The sequence below is a fragment of the Podarcis melisellensis genome, assembly GCF_964234715.1.
Source record: "Podarcis melisellensis genome assembly, chromosome: 3".
Lineage (NCBI taxonomy): Eukaryota > Metazoa > Chordata > Lepidosauria > Squamata > Lacertidae > Podarcis > Podarcis melisellensis.
In genome coordinates, this window is record NC_138530.1 from 40,570,898 (window position 1) to 40,591,801 (window position 20,904).

The window sequence follows — 20,904 nt, forward strand, 5'->3', positions numbered from 1 at the left end:
CTTGAGTCTTGCAGTCTCACTTGCTGAACCTTCATAATCTGTCCTGTGTGACTCCACTGAAGAACTAAGCGTACATAGTTGCATCCTGTTTATACCGGGGATCTTGTAAAACTTTGCCGTATTGAGTCTCAATATGGTAACTATTGTAGCATGTGAATATTTCAAAGAGAGAACTATATAGCTATAGCTGGACATTGTTGGAACAGAGTGGTAGCCAGTTTGCTCACTCACACTTGAGGGTTTTTGGCCAGGCAAGGATGTCTCACTTTTATATTGACTCGCCTACATGTGATGAAGAGTTCAGATCCCACCTTTCATCAGAATCAAGAAATCTTGCCTCTTTCTTGATGGATCCCAATGTACCCCTTACCTTGTCCACAAAGTTTGTTTCAATAACATTCTGCTTTTCATTTTCATCTGGTCCTTCAATGGTGACAAAGAAAATGTTGATGCCGGATTCCCTTGCCAGCCGAGAGGCCTCTTCCACTTTATCTGTAGGCCACCCATCCACCATCACTATAGCAACGTTGGGTGCACTACCTCTGTTCCCATTAGCATCCTCAAAGAAATTTTTGTTAACAAAGGACAGCGCTCTTCCTGCATGAAGATGGGGAGTGGGGGGAAGTAAGAGTTGTAACTTGCTGAGCAAAACAATGAAAAGGAACGTTAAAATCTCTTAGAACCTGAGCTCATTGCCATTTGTATGATTGTTTTGCCTATTATTGTCTATAACTAACAACAGAAACTATAAAATTGAGGACAGGAGCAACAACAATTTGAGGATTCTCTCAAATCATCAGTGGCCCAGATCTAGTTACAGGCAACAATGCACATTCAATCTAAGTCACTGGTTGAGGATACATTTTTCTATCCACATGGAAATGGACTTATATGGCCCCACCAGGGCCATGTGATGTCAAAGTGTTGCCTCACATCCAAATGTGCATAACAAAGCTGATGCAAATCTCATTTGTGCATTCACATCCCACATCTGCATGCGATCCCTCGTCCAGTAACAGAACCTGCCGTGGAATCTTCTTGTATTGCTTGCTTGCTTGGTCAAATGTGTCTCTAACTTCTGCCTGATATGTTTTAAAAGCCGAAAGAGGGAATAGATTTGCAATAAGGGATACTGAACTAAAGTCACTGCTTTTTTTCTGGGAGGAAGCAGGGGTACACATACCCCTAAACATTTTGTGAATCTAAGTTTGGCCTCATTGAGGGGCAGTATTTCAATATGAGTAGGAAAATGGTAGTACCCCTAAACATTTTTTTAGGAAAAAAGCACTGACTAAGGTACTCGGTATTTCTGTTTGGAACTCTATGGTGGTTGGTGTCTCACCAATCTGCTATATTTGCAGTGTGAAGGGGACAAGTTATTGAGAGAAAACTTTCAGATATTAAATCCTGATTCTCTGGAAGACAAAGTATTTTCCAAACTAAGGGAAGAGGAACCAGAAATGAGTGAGGACAGTTTGTGGTCTTGACCTCAATCTGCCTAGAACATCTAGCATACCAACATCTTTTGATTCTTAAACTGATTAGCTGTGGATGTATTGTGCAGGATACATACCAACATTGGACAATCCTCCTTTCTGTAGTATTTTCTCTATGGCATTTTGCAGATCCTTGGAGTTTGTATAGGTCTTCAGGTTAAATTCAGTTGAAGGGTCATCACTATTCGTAAAATGAAAATGGAGCAGTTTTGTTTTGTGTTATCCCCAGGAAAATAAGTTCATAGACAATATGGCACTAACTCTTAACACATTAATGATACTAGTTGTAATTTATAGTAATTTCGCATGAATATTTCCTGTGTTTTCATAGAAATGTGTAAACATGTCATATGTGAAACTTACGTTTGTGGCTGCTTTTTAAAATCAATTATTTGACAAAAAAATGTTTGTAGGTGGGGCAACTGCCCTTGATGGGTGAGGGGTGAGGAACCTGCGGTCTCCTCCAGTGTTGTTGGACTCACATAATCCCTGAAGTATGGGCTATTAGAGAGGTTCTCAAATGGTGGTCTACACACTCCATTCAAGTGATCTGCAGAAAGGTTGTGGAACAATCAAGAATCTCTATACTTGGAAATCTAATTCTGACAATGGAGATTAAGACTGGATTTTGACCATGGTTGGATATATCAAATAAGCTAACAAGGTCCTAACTTAAGATATATGATTTTTATGATGCAGTGCTGGTGCAGTCTAGCAATGTGAGATACATATCTGCTTCAATTTGTAGAACAAAAAAAAGTGTATTAAGTAGTTTGCTACAAGAAGTTCCTGTGGTATTGCCACAGACATGGAGATGGATGTTAGGCAGCACAGATGTTATGAAAATACATCATACTCTCTTACCCATACTGGATGATGCCCATAAGAGGACCAGCTGGGCCCACATCCAGGGCTTGAGCAACATTTTTGAGGAACTGTTTTTGGATCTGAAAGCGGCGCTTGCCAATGCTCCAGCTGCCATCTATCAAGAAGGATAAATCAACTTTGCAATCTGAAAAAAAAAAGAATAGATTACAGTAACTTTGGAGGTCCTTTTGCATATATTTTGTCTTTTTCCTGCATGACTACAAAAACACACCTCAAACCATGATAACAGAGCATGTACTCAATCATTCACAGAATTTACCAAAGATTACAAAGCTTCACTTGACATAGATAACAATACCCCTACTTGGCAAGTAGAGAAGAACTAGTGTTTCTGTTTCTGTTCAGAAAGAATTCTGCTTCTATAAAGGTTCCATCCACAGAGCTGGGCAAACTTCAGGATTGTTTAATCTACTTTTCTCACCCCCCCCCAACCCCCCCTCAAAATTTTACCAACCAGAATTGAGCATAAAAAGACACACATGATTAATGAACATGGTGCCTTGAAACACAGTCTGAGCTTTGAAATGTGTTTTTATTACCAGAACTGAACCAAGTTTGCAGTCCTTAAACCCAAAAGTTCTCTTCTCCTGGTCCACTTACTTCATTTCAGCAGGCTAATCTAGGTGGGGAAAGTTGTTTGGCTGTTGCTATGGTCTGACAATCAGAAGTCAGAAACCCTTAATGATCTACTGCAGGCTGCATCCATATCTACCAATGGTTCCCAATATGCCAAGGTTGCAGGTTTGATCTCTATATGGGACAACTGCAATGTTCCTGCATTGCAAGGGGTTGGGCTACATGATTCTCAGGGTTCCTTCCAACTCTATAATTCTATGATTCTTCCTTCTATTTCTGCTATCTCAGCTGATACAGGCCACCTTGAAATTACACAGACCTTTGAAAGGAAAGATTAGCTCAGAAGGCACTTTTAGGAGTCCCCACATACACTACGGATACAGTTGTATTATGCACATTTATCTGGGACTAAATCCCATTTGAACCTAATGAGGCCAACTTCTCAGAAGATGTATAATGGGGTTGAACTCCATGTGGACTATTTGAATACATCAGGAGCAGTCATATTCAAATCATGTCATTAAATGATTGTGTAAGATTTGACAACTTTGCAAGACTTGGACTTCAGAGGCACTTTAGACAAGCAGTTATTTATATGTGACTCATGCGGACTGAGCTACTTCAGGATGGTGGTGTGAGGTTGAATAATTAGTTGTGTCTCCACAGAACGAACCCAAACTAATAAACAACATTTTCCTTGCGCCTATAAGATGAGCATATTGTGAGTTAGCGACAGTATAATTTTCTCCTCTCTGCTAATTTTCTATATGCACTGTGTGTTTTATAGGAAGGAGCATTCAACTGTTCTACCCCCCTCTCACCAAGTCTGAAGTGGTACAGTCCAGCAGCAGTCTTACCACATAAAAGTTTTACCACACTTTCCTTCCTGCATTTTAATGTGCATTGTGGTTGTATTCTCCATTCCTGCATTCTGATTTGTATAGCTAATTTTTTAAAAAAAACACACACACCCCCAACACATACACAAAAAGTGTTCTTTAATTAGTGCTGGAACAAAAAACCTCCTTCTTTATTGAAGTGGGAATTGCTATTTTGCCAGACATGGAAGTAATTCAAAGAATGATAATCTCCTTTGTGGCTTTCAGATCTGTCTCTCCAGTCTGGATATTTAAAAACTTGATTGTAGTCTATTAAATGCACGTGTCCTCACTCATCTTGCTATTTTGGCTTGCAGAACAGTAGACAAACACCCAAAGCTAAAGCAACCTCTTCTCTCTATTTTTTTTTAAGTAACCAAATTTATTCATTCTGACCTGCAAGGAGTGTCTTCAAGAAATAGTCTATTCTTCTTTTGCTCTAAGCTGCTGAGAAAATACTCTTCCTTGAAAGGGATCAACGTTTGGATAAGCCTAAATGGCAATTAATGGTTTTTCTTTCTAGTCAGGCTTCTTGTATGGTTTTCTTTGAAACTGCTCCCACCAAGACAGATGTGCCAATAAAGGTATATTTCACTGAAGAGGTGCCAGGCTTGCAAAGATTCCCCATGCCCTTTACAAAACCCTTTGTGAGTGATCTTGTTCCGAGTGTGTTCCAACTTCCTTACTCCGAATCAGGATTTGTACTGTGTGCTGAGATAGTTCCTGGCTCCTGCATGGCATTCCTTTCATTACAAGATTGGCTCCAGAAGCGTAAACCCCTGACAAAATCCAGTAATTATTTGCGGAGAACTGTGATAAAACCTGGTGAGGCAGATACACCCGCCTTGCTATTTTAGGAGGAAAATTAGCACTTTCCTGCAGCTATTTAAAGGTGATTCATAAATTTTGTCCCTGAGTAGCCATAATCTAAGATTGAGATTGATGGCATTAAGAGCAAGAATTAGGAGGGCACGTTTTGAGAATGAAATTAATGCCTCTGGGGCAGGGAGAGAGGATCAACAGGCTTGTGGCCCATGATGGCTATGCTCTGCCTCCACAGCATGATCAGTGTTCATGGATATTGGAACTGCAGTCCAACAACATAGCAGTTCAACCCCTAAAGTGTCACTTTAAATAGAATTCTATATTGGGTCAGAAAAAAGAAACCTTACTGTATAATCAGATATATATAATGCCTGCTCAGGAGCCCCTGATGGTTTTACCATGGCAAGAGACCAAGGATAGGGGACCAGTGATCCTCTAGATCAGGGGTCAGCAAACTTTTTCAGCAGGGGGCCGGTCCACTGTCCCTCAGACCTTGTGGGGGGCAGACTATATATTTTTCGGGGGGGGGGGGAGAACGAATTCCTATGCCCACAAATAACCCAGAGATGCATTTTAAATAAAAACACACATTCTACTCATGTAAAAACACGCTGATTCCCGGACTGTCCGCAGGCCAGATTTAGAAAGCGATTGGGCCGGATCCGCCCCCTGGGCCTTACTTTGCCTACCTATGCTCCAGGACTAAAACCCTCTAGCTAAAAGGGTGGGTTGCCCGTTGAGCATGCTGTCTGGGGCCGAGAGGAGTAACACCCTGGGATGCTTCACTGAATTTTTAGGCAAACTTTTGCAGCTCTTGCAAATGTGTGCCTCAAACATCCAGTTTATATTATCTTGAAAATCACAACTAGGTTAAACAGCAGCTCAGTCTGCAGCAGTAAAAACCAATAACTAGTCCTGGGTGATTTCTCTTCAGCTAACTTAGGAATGGATTCAGCAAAAATTAAGCTCATTAGCAAAATGTGGATTCCACTGCAACCCGGATGACATCTTTGAACCCTGATACATCCATTCTTTCCCTTCCCCCAGAAATCACAATGGGGAAGCCCTCTAAGAAGGCTCTCCCTTCCTCCCAATGGCTGAAGCCTTGATAGGGCAGACTCTCAGGTGCCAATACTTGGCTGGTGCACATACTTGGGTTTCCCTGTGAAACTGGTTCCAGGGGTTTGGGGACCACGTCTTCCTTGGAACTGAAACCTGGAATGATCAATAATGACACAGTCGGTTATTAAATGCAAAGGGCATGAGATGATGACATCATCATATTTTTGAGGGCCTTCTCAATAGTGGAGCCCTCCCTGTGGAAAACCTTCCCTTCAGATGTCAAGGAAACAAACAACTATTTGACTTTTAGAAGACATCTGAAGGCAGCCCTGTATTGGGAATTTTTAAATGTTTGATGTTTTAGTATGTTCTGACATGTGCTGTGAACCACCCAGAGTGGCTGAGGAAACCCAACCAGATGGGCAGGGTATAAATAATAAAATATGTACCACATACATCTGAGATATAGTGGTAGCTACTAGCTTTTTTGACTTCAAAATTCATGGATGTTAGGCTGTTATATGTGTGGTTCATTCACCTACTGATTAAAATTCACAGCCCTACTTGCTGATATAAGAGGTGGGATAATTACATGTGCCATGAGGAAACATAGAAAGAAGTTCTTGTCTCGCCACAGTGAACTGTAAATTCTTGTCTCGCCACAATGAACTGTAAATTATCACTAGGTATTCTTGCACTTTGGGGCATACCACAAAATTGGGCTAACAAGACTCTGTTCCGCACATTAGACTCTGTTTATGCACAGTGTCATCCTACATGGAATTTACCCCACAACAATTTCATTTTGAAACATGAACAACATGGTCCATGTGGTGTTTATCTTTATTTGAACTTTACACCTCTAGAAAGCTGAAAATTAGATCAGCAGTAGGAAATCTTCACCTCACAGTATGGCTTGGCTCAATCCGTGCCCTTTACCCTCCCCATCCATCACCAGGTGTCATGGACAGGTAAATTCACAAGATAAAACTGAAAAGAAAGCACTGAGAGTGTGTTCTAGCTGCACTCCTAATTCTTCCTTTTCGTGGCTGGTCTGGTGCTTTTTGAATTTGGTGCCGATTCACAGCTGGAAAAGAGTCGGGAGTGCATTCTCATTCTGACTTTGCAGCCGCAGCCATTGTTTGAGTTTAAGCTGAGGCTGCATAGTCTTTCCTTTGCAGCCTGGCTTTCAGGCCACTGCTTGAATGCAATTAGATAATTATATAGTTCTTTTTAATAAAAATGCCACCCATCATGTATCACTGAGAAAAGGCAATACATTGAAAAGGCAGCCCTTTCTAGTGAGCCCTTCTAGGTTCCCAGGCTGGCTTGAAGACTGTATTGTCAGTCCTGGGAATATTCCCTCACTGTGCCTTGGTGCTTCACTGCAAGCCAATTAAGCTTTTTCACCACTGAGTTGTCACAGCTGTCCAGGCTCATTAAATCTCCACTCAGGCAATACTTGTCACATACAAACTAAAAATAATTCTCTTTGAAGTGATAATCAGCATGCATCAAACTTAATCACTGAGCTAATTTTTTATTGTATTCTGGTCCCTTGGAAAATTTCCCTTTTCTCACCTCAAGCTGTGTGATGAATAATCTTGCTTGCAAATAGGTATCCAGACATCCACCTGAACATTTAGAGTGTTTTTACTTTCTGTTGATGGTAATCTCTTAACATCCTGATACATGTGCTGAGATTCAACTTGGAAATGTAAACCTGTTGGCTGTTCTGACCTGGGTATATGGATGCATTGCCTATGCAAGCCCATCCTCACACAACTCTCCCACTTTAGCAAACAAGAAAGGGCAAAGCATAGCTAAAACATTATGGAATAGGACTAGGGGTGTGTTCACAAGCACATGTACTCAGTAACTGCAACATAATGACTTACACAACCTGCAAGATTCTTGTGATGAATCTGCTTTTGGGCGGATTAAGTTAAAATCCCTTCTGTTTCATGTATGGCAGGATCCTCCATAACGTTGACCCCTCATCTGCAGATTCATCATTCCAATCTCATGTTTCAGCTGTGACTCTCTGCTTTCTGATTTTTAGAAAGGCTTCATTTTATAGCACACACACGCAGACAAATTGCCTCTCTTGCCATAGCTTAATATAGGCCTCTCCTGGTATGCCCCGCGGAGGACCTTACGGTCCACAAACAATAATACTTTGGAGGTCCTGGGCTTCAAGGAAGTTAGACTGGCCTTGACCAGGGCCAGAGCCTTTTCAGCCCTGGCCCAGTGTGGTGGAATGCTCTGTCGCAAGAGACCAGGGCCCTGCGGGATTTGACATCTTTCCGCAGGGCCTGCAAGATGGAGCTGTTCTGCCAGGCCTTTGGTGTGGGCCCAGTCTGACTCCCTTCTTTCTATAGGACCCTGTATGTAAGTGGCCTCCTTGGCTCTTTCAATCGGCCCATATGGGACCAGCACGAGTGGCCGGGCCTGGTGAGCTTTTAATTCCTTACCCCTATGGTTATGATTTGTGGGTTCCCAATTAATTCTATTTTGATTTAAAATGTGATTCAAATTGTATTTTAAACTAATCGTTTGATTTTGTGTTTTTAATGTATTATATATTTGGTGTTAGCCACCCTGAACCTGGCCTTGGCTGAGGAGAGCAGGGTCTAAATAATAATAATAATAATAATAATAATAATAATAATAATAATAATAATGATGATGCAATTTTCTTTTCCTACATTCCATTTGCTCCTGTCAGGGCTTGTCCACCCTTTCCTCCACATTTTCCAGGCATGGTCCATACTTTAAAGCTCCATGTCGGAGTGGCTCTGTTTTTTGCTCTGGAGCTTTCCCCACAAAAACCCACTCCTCACCATTGGATTGGCACAAAGCGTGTTCTCCAATAAATGAGAGCACGTGTTGTGGTGTGGGCCACCAGGCCAGGCCTCTTGTTGCCAGGCAGGTTATAATTGTTGCCTGGCATCATGATTGGGTAACCGGGTTGCTGGGGCAAATTGTATGTTGCAAATTGGGTGGGAGGGACCATAGTCTTTAAATATTGGTGCACTCTGGTTTCTCTTTCTCTTTGCAGAGTGCATCGGATCACCCGCCCGCCCACCCTCTTTCCGGTTGACCTTGCTTTGCCTGTCATGGGGTCGTCTGCCTTGGAGCAGGGGCCTAGTAGGAATTTTGCCATTTGGTGATTGGATGTGCCATTTGGTTTTTGCCTACTACTCAGCAATTCGTCACAACTTGTAAGGTTGCGGTTAGGCATTGGTTATAATATGCTGGTGGTGGAGGGGTTCAGGCGGTGCCTGCCCTTCCTATTGCGCTGAAGGGAATTCCGTTAAAGGAATCCTGGGGCTTGCCATGATTTCGTCCAATCCCTGTTATGGGACCAGGGCCGCCCAATCCCTGTTATGGGAATCCTTGTTATAGGACCGGGCAGGCAAGCTTTCGGGGAGCTGCTGGGGTGAGCGGCGTGGGTCCGACGCTTAGCTCAAATGACCCCCAGTTTGACTTTCTCTTCTAATGGCTACCGATCGGACCTCGGGATGTCAGTTCTGTCCCAGGCGGGGGGACAGATAGTCATAACCAATGTCTAAACAACCACTCACTGATTTTGTATTTTAATAAAGTTGTGGCCAAAATAGTGCCCAAAAACCAAAACTAAAATTACGTGTTATGTGTGAAGTTATTTGAGGGGTGGCCTGGGGACCTACACACGCAAATACCAATCCATTGGAAACCCAAATGGTGAATTGCAAAAGAAAGAGTGCTTGGACACATAGCTTTGAAGTGCAGACCTGTGCCTTGAAAGCCCAGGCCAAAAAGTAAGTGTGGATTCGCCCAATTCATACTCAGGATAGCCACCGTTCACAACAGTTCTGTGGAAGTTTATAATGTGTGTGATGATCATACAGGTAGAGTTCTTGCATATAGCATGCAAATGCTTCTCATGTAAAAAGGGCCTTGTAATTTCTTCCTAAAGCAGCAAGTGGGGGAGCTTCTAGTCTGTGGACTTAATTAGGTCTTGCAATTAGGGGGGCTAATTTGGCTTATGAGGCTGTTTCTTCCAAGCCATGCCCACCTACGTCTGGTGTGAGGCAGGTAAAGATGGAGCTCCAATCGAAAGCCTTAAAATGACAGAGTTGGTGATTAGAAAACATTGCGTAATACTACCTGTGTCAAAAAGGCTTGATCCCAGTTTCCACAAGTCTGTTTCTATAGCTTCCACACAAAAGAGGGGGAAAACAGTAATTACTTAAAAGTAAAAGAAACAAAAGCAAACCACTAACCCAAACCAATCTGAAGTTAACAAAACAAATGCTGTTCCTTTAGGCGAGACACTTTGTAAAATGAAGTATATGTGAGAATAAGCAGAAGTATATGTAAGAAGCAGAATAAATAGAGCATGACATGGATATGACAGATCCTTCCTTAAGTGAAATATTAAGTTAAGAGACATTCTGTGCCAGAAACAAATGATTTTTTTTTTATAGTTTTGACATGAACTTTTGAGGAGGGTACTTATGTGGCTTTGTTCATACTGTTTGTTCCAACAACAAAAAAGTGACAAGCCAGCTGTTTCCTGGGTCTTTGGCTTGTCCCATTTCTTTTAATGATTGTTTCTCAAAGAAGGGGCTGATGCACTATGGAAATTGCCTTTTGTGTTGTTTTTTGTCAGCCTCAATTTCCAGTGTTTGGGCAGATACTGTGATGTGAGACGGGTGATTTGTGCTCATGATGCTATTGGGGCAGTCATATGTGACCTCCTTTTCAATACTGTTTGCATCTGCAAAGGTTTTTTGGTTTTTGCTTTATTTCCAATAACCGCATATCCTGCCACTTCCTGATGAAATCCCATAGCTTTTTAAACCAGAAATGTTCTGATTTATTTTTGCTTTTGCTTTTATTGCAATACGGTCCCTCCAGATAGCAATAATGTGATAGATAGCTTTGGGAAACACTGCAGAACAAACCAAAGCAGGCTAAACCCACTACTAATGCACTATGATCATGTCAAGAATATGTTGCAGTACAGATCTGCAATGAAACACCAGGCCCTTAGAAACAATACTTTAATCAAGACTAAAGTTTATTCTGCATATATAGGAAGCTGCCTGAAATGAGCACCAGACATAGGGAACTGGATGTAAAAGAATACTCAGATGACTCAAGCACTGCTCTGTTGAAAACAATAGATTTTTTGCATACAAGGTGAGAGGAAGTAGTGCTTCTGGTTCAGACTAACAAGCCCAGAGAAATCTAGGTGACAAATCCTGTCAAAATCTGCCTTGGTTTATGGGGAAGCTTACCCAGATTGGCAGGAGAGGTGGAAGGCTTCCGGAATGAGACAATTGGCTCTTGCCGTTGAAGACCTGTGTGGTTTGTCAAAAGGGTCAACTTTAATACACAGAGGCATAATTCTGGTGAGTCTGTTTCATTACCTAAGAACCACCAGTTTTATAATGGGGGTAGTATTAATAGGGACTTCCCTGTACGTCAAGACAGTTTAGCTTCAGCAATTTTTAATAGGATGGGCACTCTGCCCCTCAGCATTTACAGCCTGAAATGCTATCATAATGTCACACGGAAGTCAATTGACATTTCTTGGGCTTGGGTTGCAATCTATACATAATTTAATCAGTTCAGTCCTGTTCACTTTATTAGAACTGCTCTGGCGATGTAAATGGGTTATGGATTTCAACTCCTACAAAACAACTTGACTCAAATAGTTTGAACTTTAAAGGATAACTAGCAGACCACTACAGGCCTGTGGGTATAGGGTGGTATATAAGTTTAATAAATAATAACAGTACAGAAATGCTGCAAAATCAGAATGGCTGCAATCCAGCCAAATCTTTTTATTTTAAATCCCAGCGATTTCACAGGGAGAGTTGAGCATGTGTTCAATATCTTCTACTGAAATAACAGGGAATTAAAATTCTTAACTTGGGCTAAATTGTATCCAGTATTTCTTAGGTGTAGTAATTGTAGGTAACTCAGGGAAACTAACTTCCAAGAGAACGTCTTTAAGAGTGGGCTCTGGTTGCTGCTTTTTATAACCGGAAAACATTTTAAAAATCATATGAAGGTTTTACCTGTATTAGGTCGAGCGATATTTCTGTTACTTGCATGGCTGGAACTGCCTCTGAATGCTTTAAAAATATTTTACTGGTCAACACATAAACTTGAATAAATTGTAATTAGTAAATATGATTACTTTAAACTAAACTTAGCTTAAATGAAGAAAATATATATCCATTTAAGTTAGGACATACCTTGATTCTGGGTTCTTCCTTGTACAGCTTGAACCTGCCCTAAAATATGCATTAAAACAGAAAATGTTATTTGCAGTTCCCAAAACTATTTTTAAAAGACATTTCTTTTTAAAAGTGATAATTTTATAGCTGCAGGAGGTAAGAGACTCTTGTCCTAATCCTTTAGTTTTTAACATAGAAGCACACAGGTCATCTAGTCTAACCGCTTGCAATGTAAGAATCTTTTACCCAACGTGAGACTCAAACCCATAACAGTAATAATAGTAATAGTAATAGTAATAATAATAATAATAATAATAATAATAATAATAATAATAATAATAATTTATTTCTACCCCACCCATCTGGCTGGCTTTCCCCAGCCACTCTGGGCGGCTTCCAACAAAAGATTAAAAATACATTAAAACATCAATCATTCTAAATTTCCCTAAACAGGGCTGCCTTCAGAAGTCTTCTAAATGTCATATAGTTGTTTATCTCTTTGGCATCTGGTGGGAGGGCATTCCACAGGGCGGGTGCCACTACCGAGAAGGCCCTCTGCCTGGTTCCCTGTAACTTCACTTCTTGTAGTGAGGGAACTGCCAGAAGGCCCTCGGCGCTGGACCTCAGTGTCCAGGTAGAACGATGGGGGTGGAGACACTCCTTCAGGTATACTGGGCTGAGGCTGTTTAGGGCAGGCATAGGCAAACTCGGACCTCCAGATGTTTTGGGACTACAATTCCCACCATCCCTGACCACGGGTCCTGTTAGCTAGGAATCATGGGACTTGTAGTCCCAAAACATCTGGAGGGCTGAGTTTGCCTATGCCTGGTTTAAGGCTTTAAAGGTCAGCATCAACACTTTGAATTGTGCTCAGAACCCATAACACTGAGATTAAGATTCTCAGGCTCTACCAACTGAGATTAAATATAGGATTTATGAAACAATAATTACAGAGAGATATATATTACTTAGCAGGAATGGGGAACTTGTGACCCTCTAGATTTTTGAGTCTCAGCAAGTGTGGCTTATTAGGAGCTGGAGTCCAACAGCACATGGAAGTCCAAAAAAGTTCCCCACCCCTGTTATGTGGAGACAGGTCTAGTCACAAGAAAGATTCAAACTACTTGAACAGTCATTATCTTTTTCCAGGGAACCTTGGGAACTGTAGTTCTATGGCAGGGATGGAAGGTATGGAGAACATATTATAAAACAGGGATAACTGAAGCTACTTTTTCCTTAAGCTACTTTTTCCTTAGTGAAAGAGATAAAACAATGGCCATTTAAACACATTCCCATGGTGTATAATCAGACATAAACCCACTGATTTCCCTGGGCTTCCTAGGATTGCAGTCATGATATGACAATGCACTGCCTCTGTACTTACTTGATGCTACAGCTGCTACTGAGGAGTAAGCTGGATGGACGTTGCTAGAACCTAATAATAATAATAATAATAATTTATTATTTATACCCCGCCCATCTGGCTGGGTTTCCCCAGCCACTCTGTATGGCTTCCAACAAAATATTAAAATACAATACTCTGTTAAACATTAAATCTTCCCTAAACAGTTCCCTAAGAACAAACCAGAGAAGCCCTCACTATAGCAAATGGAAAAGGAGAAAAATCAGTATGCAAAACAGAGAATGAGGCGATGGAAAACAAATGGCTAAAGTGCACTGTTCTGTGAAGATGATGATCCTTCTTTAAATTGTAAGAGTAAGAGCAGAGGATGGGGAGGGGGTGAACATCAATGCAGGAACTACAGCAGCAAGACCCATTTCCAGAGCCAGAGGGGTCCCTATCCCCATGAATACAGAAGCTCTGAGGTGTAGGGAGCAGCGGGAGTGGCACTCTAGGAGGCTGAGACAGGTAAGGGCCCACAGCCCAGCTCCCTACTTGACCAGGTGGGGCTAACTAGCTCTGGGAGGAGGGGCGTGATTCCTCAGCTGAAGTAGGCTTGGAGCAGGTGAGGGTCACCTCCCTCATCAAGCCCAGATGCTGCAATCAGCATGGAAATTACAGAAGGGAAGCATAGCTGAGGGGCTGTTTTTTCTCAGCTGCCCATGTTGATGGGCCTTGATTTGGGTGTTTCTGGACTGCCACAGGACTGAGCTTCAGGTTTGACTCTGTATTGTATCCCGACTACTGGACTTTGGACTTGGCTTGACCATGAACCTTGTTTCCTGACCTTTGGATTTTGGACTTTGTTTGTGTGAACTGACCCTCAGGCGTTGAACTTGGCATACTGACTTGCTGCCTGGTATGGCCACCCAACTGTTGACTAAACTGATATCCCATCCTACGGCATCAGGTAAACTATAAATCCAATCCTTTGCAGCCTTTGCTTGACTTCAGAGTTTTATGAATTCACAACCTGGCTTGAACACATGCCAGAGTCTTCCTTTTGAATTTAGCTGTGCTGATATTTTACTTGTCACACTATAAGTGACAGCTTGGGGAGGCCTAACTAGACCCACAGGTTGAAATTTCTTCACTCCTGTTATAGCACAAACACATTGTTAAGCCACTATGACCTCTGCCATTTTGCTCACCTATGTCCCTGACCTTGTGAATCACAACTGGAGGCTTTGTAGCTACACCAGTAGTTGCCTGGATAGTGATGGTTGTCGTGACTGTAGTTGGGATTGTTGCTGGCTTTGGAGTTGTGCTGACAAATTCGGTTGTCCTGATAGCAGCTTTTGCTGTTGTAAATGCACCTTGTGTAGTTTGCAATGGCACTGCAGTTGTCCGATACTCTTTCCGTTGGGAACCTCCTATATTAGTATAGAAATATAGTGAATTAATATCAAAGAAAATGCTATCTGCCATTTGCAGAGATGCAAAAGTATAGGTGCTGTGAATTTAGTGTCAGCCGCACATTCCTTTGGGATGCTTGTGTGTGGTGGTTGCTACCAGCTTTATTGGACACTTGGCATGGTGTTGCTGAGTCTCATATGGCAGCCTTTGCTCCCAGTCCCTAAAAGCTCTGAGAGGAGAATAGGGCCTCTTAATAACTCTCAGTGCACTTAACAAATTTGAGGACTCTGGATTATTTGGGGGAAACCATGACTACATAAAGCAGTGGTGTAGTGGTTAAGAGCGGTAGTCTCGCAATCTGGGGAACCGGGTTCGCGTCTCCACTCCTCCACATGCAGCTGCTGGGTGACCTTGGGCCAGTCACACTTCTTTGAAGTCTCTCAGCCCCACTCACCTTATAGAGTGTTTGTCGTGGGGGAGGAAGGGAAAGGAGAATGTTAGCCGCTTTGAGACTCCTTAAAGGGAGTGAAAGGCGGGATATCAAATCCAAACTCCTCTTCTTCTTCAGTAAGATGCTGCTTTAAATGTATAGTGCAGGTGGAGCTGTATATGGAAGAACACAACACACACTCTCCCCTCTCTCTCTCTCTCTCTCTCTCTCTCTCTCTCTCTCTCTCTCTCTCACACACACACACACACACACACACACACTTGCCTTTAACAGGTGTGTTTGAGGAAGATGAATATTCAAGTGTTGATGGGTACTGCACACCTTTTTTGGGTTTGCCCTCTGTGGAAAACAAAGAAACAAAAACAAACCAGAAATGCCAAATTGGAGAGAGTACATGACCTTGCAATAAAGCAAACACATTTTAATCCAGTAGATCTACAGCATATATCTAATGCAGTACAGTATAAGATATACATATTTAGCATAATATAAGTTCTTAAATCAGCCTTCAGGTAATTAGACCTTTGCAATTTCCCCCAGGGCTTTCAGTTATTCACCGCAAGATCTGCCATGCCAGCTGCTCTGTGGTACAAAAGAACATGTGGGTGGCCTAGTACCTTTTATGCGTAAAACTGCTTTAATATTAAAGAACAAGCAACTTCATATTGCTTTGCCATTCATGTCTCCTGAGGTGGTGGTTGTTTGCAAGGGTAACATAACAAAACTTATTCCACTGAACTAACCAAGATTTATGTCATGGATGCAAGTAAAACACTACCTCACAAAAATACCCCATGCCTCTAGGTGGTTCCCCTTATTTACCACATACATAATATTTATTCAAATTCCGTTTCATTACAGATTGTTATTAGAGCCCATGAATAACCATGATAATAGTGAAAGAATTCAATGTGTGTGTAAGCTACATTTGAGTTCACATTTAAACCACATATAGGAGATCGTGACAGTTATAGTCTGGTACAAACCATAAACCTTTCATTGTGCCACATCATATGTTACCTCTTGACATTTCCCACATCAAACTACATTATATAGCAACATTTTTAGAAACGGTAAATGTTTTTAACATTTACAGTGGTAAGTAAATGTCTTAAGCACTTTTATAACAACAAGCAATCATATGCCAGACCTAGCCAGACATGTAGATGTGTTTAAATTACTATTTTTAATTTTAACTATTTTTAAATATCTGTTTTAACTGAATTTGATCTTACAATTTTAATTTCTCATGTATAATGATTAGATGTTTTACTGCAATCAAGTGATATGTAAATTTTGTTAAGTAAATAAATAAATAAATAAATAAAATATACCTAATAGGAGTAAATCCCACTGAACTCAATGTGGCTTACATCTGAGTAGGCATTTATAGGACTGCACTATCAAGCTCCTTAATTTCAGTGGGTTTAAATATACACAACTCTGAAATTCAGGCTGATGTGTGATAAAACTGCAACATGCCCAAGACTAAGCATGTAATTAATCAAACAGAGGGAGTGAATTAGATTGGCTTGCCATGTAGCATCTACTCTTTGGTTTTTCGTTTTAACCCAAAATGTGTAAACACGTTAAAAAAAAAAACACAATTGGCAATGTAGTTAGTTTTCATCATTTTTCAAATGAATGCTTTAATTGCTGCATGGAAAATCAAGATGAATATAATGTCCATAACTTCCCCAAAGACATCCAGAACAGATTGTGTTACTTTAGCAGGGAGCTCTCATTGATCTGAATGGAGTCATTCGTTTGCACATAAGCCAGCACATTTCAATACTCTGAAAGTGAGTACCAGCCAATTTGCATACCTCCTAGTGTGCTCATCATTTGAATCCTGTGAACTTGACTCTCTTCTTCACGCTTCACAATATCCTGCTTTCTAGCTTGGCTTCCTAGCCCTAATTCTTTGTTTTTCTAGGGTCTTTGTACAGATCCTGATTGGCCAAGCTGGCAAATCCCACACTCCTAATTGTTTGCTAAGTAGAAACACGCTGCCAGTATGGTTTTTGTTTTAAACTTTGAAATGCCATTATTTTTGGCTTGTAGACAATGAGCTCAGTTGCAATGGATGTGGCTCAACTGCTCAAGCTTAGCTTGGCTTGCTATTTAGATGTCACTCACAGATGACTTATTGCAATTTTTGTATTTGCAGTGGGAATTACTGAGTAGAGGGGAAGAATTTCAAGTGATTCAGACTCGTTTCAATCTCTGGCTTGTCTGAATTACTTGAAAGAATACCCCAAAGCAAAATTATTCCAGATAACCCCTGCAGACTTAAACCACATCTGCATTATACATTTAAAATGTTATTATATCACTGATAACAGTCATGACTGCCCCCAAACAATCCTGGGGACTATAGTTAAGGATGCTGAGAGTTTCCCCATCATAGAACTATGTTTCCAGAATGGTTGGGTATCAATGTTTCAGTATCAAAAATCAGATCATCTGATTTTTAGTTTTCAAAGTATGGCAGTGTCAAAAACAAAGAGATTAGCTATAAAAATACCTGAAACAATGAAGGATTCCCGCCACCGTGGTAAAGACAACGATCGGATGCCATTGGAGAAACTACCCTTGTAGCCAGATTGTCCAGCAACCTTTTGAACTAGGATTTTCCCTCCAGACTTGTCAATTATACCACTGAAAAAATAAGGCATTCAGTTCAGAAACACCCTAGAATGCTGAATGGCTTTTGAATGGCAAGCCTAACCCACACAGGTGCAAAATTCCAGGTGCCTTACACATTTTCTCCAGACTCCCCTCAGAACTGGACTTGTTCTAACCCAACAGATAGTTGTTGTTGTTGTGTGTGTGTGTGTGTGTGTGTGTGTGTGTGTGTGTGTTTGTGCTTTCTGGTGCTCATTAACTCCACAGTGCAGTGCTAAAGCCATTTGGCAAGCTACTTTATAATTACAGGACTAAGGATAATTCTTAGGTGGAATGTACCTAGTCTAAACCTCTGATGTGAATCACTTCCATGTGCTTAATCTACCATGATGCGCAAGAAAAAGATTTCAGAGTTTCCAAATTAAGATCAATGAGTTCTACCCACAGCACATACCGACCAACCAAGGCTCAAACATGGAATCCATCACTGTGGTTCCATTGATTGACTGGCTCCTGTGATGTTTGCCAATGCACCTCCTTCCACCAACAGTAGTTTACATGTGGCTGCCTCTCAAGGCAGTTTAGAAACTTCAGCTGGGGCAGAATCCAGCAGGTTGCTCACCGCAGCAAGACAGTTTGAGCATATTACAACAATCCTGGCCTGCCTGCACTAGTAGCCAGTTAGCTTCCAGGCTCAATTCAAAGTGCTGGATTTGACCTATAAAATCTTAAATGGCTCAGGACCACAATACCTCAAGGACCGCCCTGCCCCCCCCCCCAATATGAACAGAGCCAGAACCTGCTCATCTGAGGCCATTCTATGTAAGGCTCCTCCATGAGGTCCAGAGGGTGACAACACAAGAACCACCCTTTTCTGGAGTGGCTTCCCTCTTCTGGAATGCTCCCCCCAGGGGTGTTCACCCGGTGCCTTAATTACATATCATTAGGCATCAAGCAAAAATATTTTTCTATAATCAGACCTTTGCCTGATTAAACAATCTATGGCCTTTTTAATGTGTTTATTGGAACATGGTTTGATTTTGCTTTTTCATTTGGTTTGTGTTGATATTTTGTAATTTTATGTTGTGAACTGCCCTGGATAAAGGGCGGTATACAAATGTAAATAAATAAATAAATAAATTAATAATAATAATAGTTTTGCATTTAAACTTTCCCAGTTTTACAGAAATTCCTCTTAAAATAACAAATGAGATAAACTGATGAAAGGTAAAGGCAAAGCTAAAGTTTGTCTGAAGGAAAAGCAAGACTGATGTTCATGCCAGTATTCAACCTAAAGGTATGCACAGCTTTTGTGAGAAAACCAAGCTCATCCTGCGGCTGTGAGCTCTCTACAGAGTGCTTGCTGTTACCCCAAAAAGGTTATTAGCCCAAAATAAATGTGCTGCAATATATACCTGGTTAGCTATCAAGTGCAGCAAAGTTAAAGGGAGAGAAAGGATTATTAGTTTTAAGCGACTGTGGAACTACTAAACTTGTAGAATTATTTGCTCACACCTTGTGAGTTTCTACCACTGAAGCAACAATCATATTTCCCTGTGGTTCTGTGGGCTGTCTTAGATCGAAGGGCAACCCTGCTGACCTGTGAATAGCAGCGCCACATATACTGGAAAAAGAAGCATAGATATCGGTGCCGTAGACACGATATTTGACATCCTGACATCCAGAGGGACACTTAGCGATAAATTCAGGGTTGATGATCTTTGCAGCTTTGATGTCACAGTCGATCTGAGGAACATCTGTGAAGGCACAAATGGAATGTTATTTTTAATATTGGTGCTCTTGGTAGCATTGAATCATGCAATTAACACTGAAGTGTTATGTCAGCAGCTGCTTGTTCATATACACTTAATGCCATTTTTGTTTTTAGTACTCAAGTGGTGTACATTTTTCGGCAAAGAAGAGTAAGTCAGGATTCTGGACTAGATGGCCCTTTGTCCTGATCAAGCAGCACTTTTCTTCAGTTTTGGTAACTTGCTTTAAGCGGAAGAGATCTGGTATGCCTGCAAGATGTGTAGTGAATACCACACATTAAGCCTCTCCCTATTCTCACACAGGGTTGAGGTTGAAAGCTCCTATCTTCCATCAGTCAGGTGCACTGCTTTTTTCACTTACATAGTTTGGACTTTTTCTTCTTTGTGGCTTCTTTGGTGGCATAGATACAAGTCAGCAACAGAGCTGGAACAGAGCAAGTTGGACAATGTGAGGGAAGCAGACATTTGCAGCATCAGTTTGCATAACATTGAATGTTTTATGGAATGTACAGTGCAATCCTATGCATGTGTACTCAGAGATTAGCTTCCCTTAGTTCCATGCTGCTTACTCCCAGGTTGTGTGCTTATAACGGGTAGCCAACATGATGTCCTCCAGAAATCCTTGAACCCCAACTTCCATCAGTCCTAGGCCCCGCAGCCAAAATTCAGGGGTGATAGGAGTTGCAGTCCCATCATTCCAATAACCCTGATGTATAGGACTGCAGCCTCCTATTGTTTATACCAGTTTTAAAATTCTCCAAATGAAACATCAGTACTGTTATAATCTACCTTTGTTACTCCAAACCTTGTATATCAATTATGTTAGATTTTAAACCCTTTTGGAGGCAGTGGCTCATCTGTCTTTTCTGATGGAATTGGTGTAACCCAACCTGAATCTGGGGTAGGGTGGGCTATATATAAGCAAGCAAGCAAGCAAGCAAGCAAGCAAACAAAGCAGAGATGGTAAAATATGAAAGTATGCCCTTTATTTGGTTACTTACCAAATATTGTTGCAATTGTTGTTATTGACTTCATGATGAGAGTCTTGGAATTTTAATCAGGATCACTGTAAAGTAAAAAAATAATAATCCAATACTTCCTCACTAAGTTCAAAAATCTCATTTTCTTACCATTCATCTGTGGTTTGGTTTATCATTCCTTGAGTAGATTAAGGTTATCTTTCTTGAAGTCCTTTCAGAGTACCCTAGTTCCTTCCAATGTTTGCTTATTTATTTTTAAAACTGACACGTTTATCAGAGGGACGTGGTTTTTTAAATTATTTTTCATTGAATGGATATGATGCATGCTGTTTTTTAAATATAATGTTTTCTTTT

The 20,904-nt window shown here is 41.1% G+C and overlaps 1 protein-coding gene and 1 long non-coding RNA gene across 4 annotated transcripts in view; one reads left to right on the forward strand and one right to left on the reverse strand.

Annotated features, from left to right (window-relative positions):
• The window catches only part of VIT (vitrin), a 38,423-nt gene that overhangs the window by 2,983 nt on the left and 14,536 nt on the right, over window positions 1–20,904 (reverse strand). For 2 of the 3 annotated variants that reach the window (XM_081905039.1, XM_081905038.1), the window contains exons 2-16: window positions 20,572–20,636; window positions 19,932–19,994; window positions 19,399–19,555; window positions 17,698–17,831; window positions 15,435–15,509; window positions 14,515–14,736; window positions 13,346–13,396; window positions 11,980–12,018; window positions 11,800–11,856; window positions 11,014–11,076; window positions 9,878–9,925; window positions 5,816–5,878; window positions 2,361–2,508; window positions 1,574–1,677; window positions 371–597 (exon numbers count right to left, since the gene is read on the reverse strand). In XM_081905039.1, the coding sequence (XP_081761165.1) occupies window positions 371–597; window positions 1,574–1,677; window positions 2,361–2,508; window positions 5,816–5,878; window positions 9,878–9,925; window positions 11,014–11,076; window positions 11,800–11,856; window positions 11,980–12,018; window positions 13,346–13,396; window positions 14,515–14,736; window positions 15,435–15,509; window positions 17,698–17,831; window positions 19,399–19,555; window positions 19,932–19,994; window positions 20,572–20,605 (1,485 nt within the window). In that variant the 5' untranslated portion in view covers window positions 20,606–20,636. The remainder of the gene's footprint in view (window positions 1–370; window positions 598–1,573; window positions 1,678–2,360; window positions 2,509–5,815; window positions 5,879–9,877; window positions 9,926–11,013; window positions 11,077–11,799; window positions 11,857–11,979; window positions 12,019–13,345; window positions 13,397–14,514; window positions 14,737–15,434; window positions 15,510–17,697; window positions 17,832–19,398; window positions 19,556–19,931; window positions 19,995–20,571; window positions 20,637–20,904) is intronic. The other variant, XM_081905040.1, reaches the window with a different exon arrangement.
• The window catches only part of LOC309366470, a 52,102-nt gene continuing 46,714 nt past the window's right edge, over window positions 15,517–20,904 (forward strand). Inside the window, exons 1-2 of the long non-coding RNA XR_014166714.1 lie at window positions 15,517–16,268; window positions 16,874–16,972. This is a non-coding gene — a long non-coding RNA (uncharacterized lncRNA). The remainder of the gene's footprint in view (window positions 16,269–16,873; window positions 16,973–20,904) is intronic.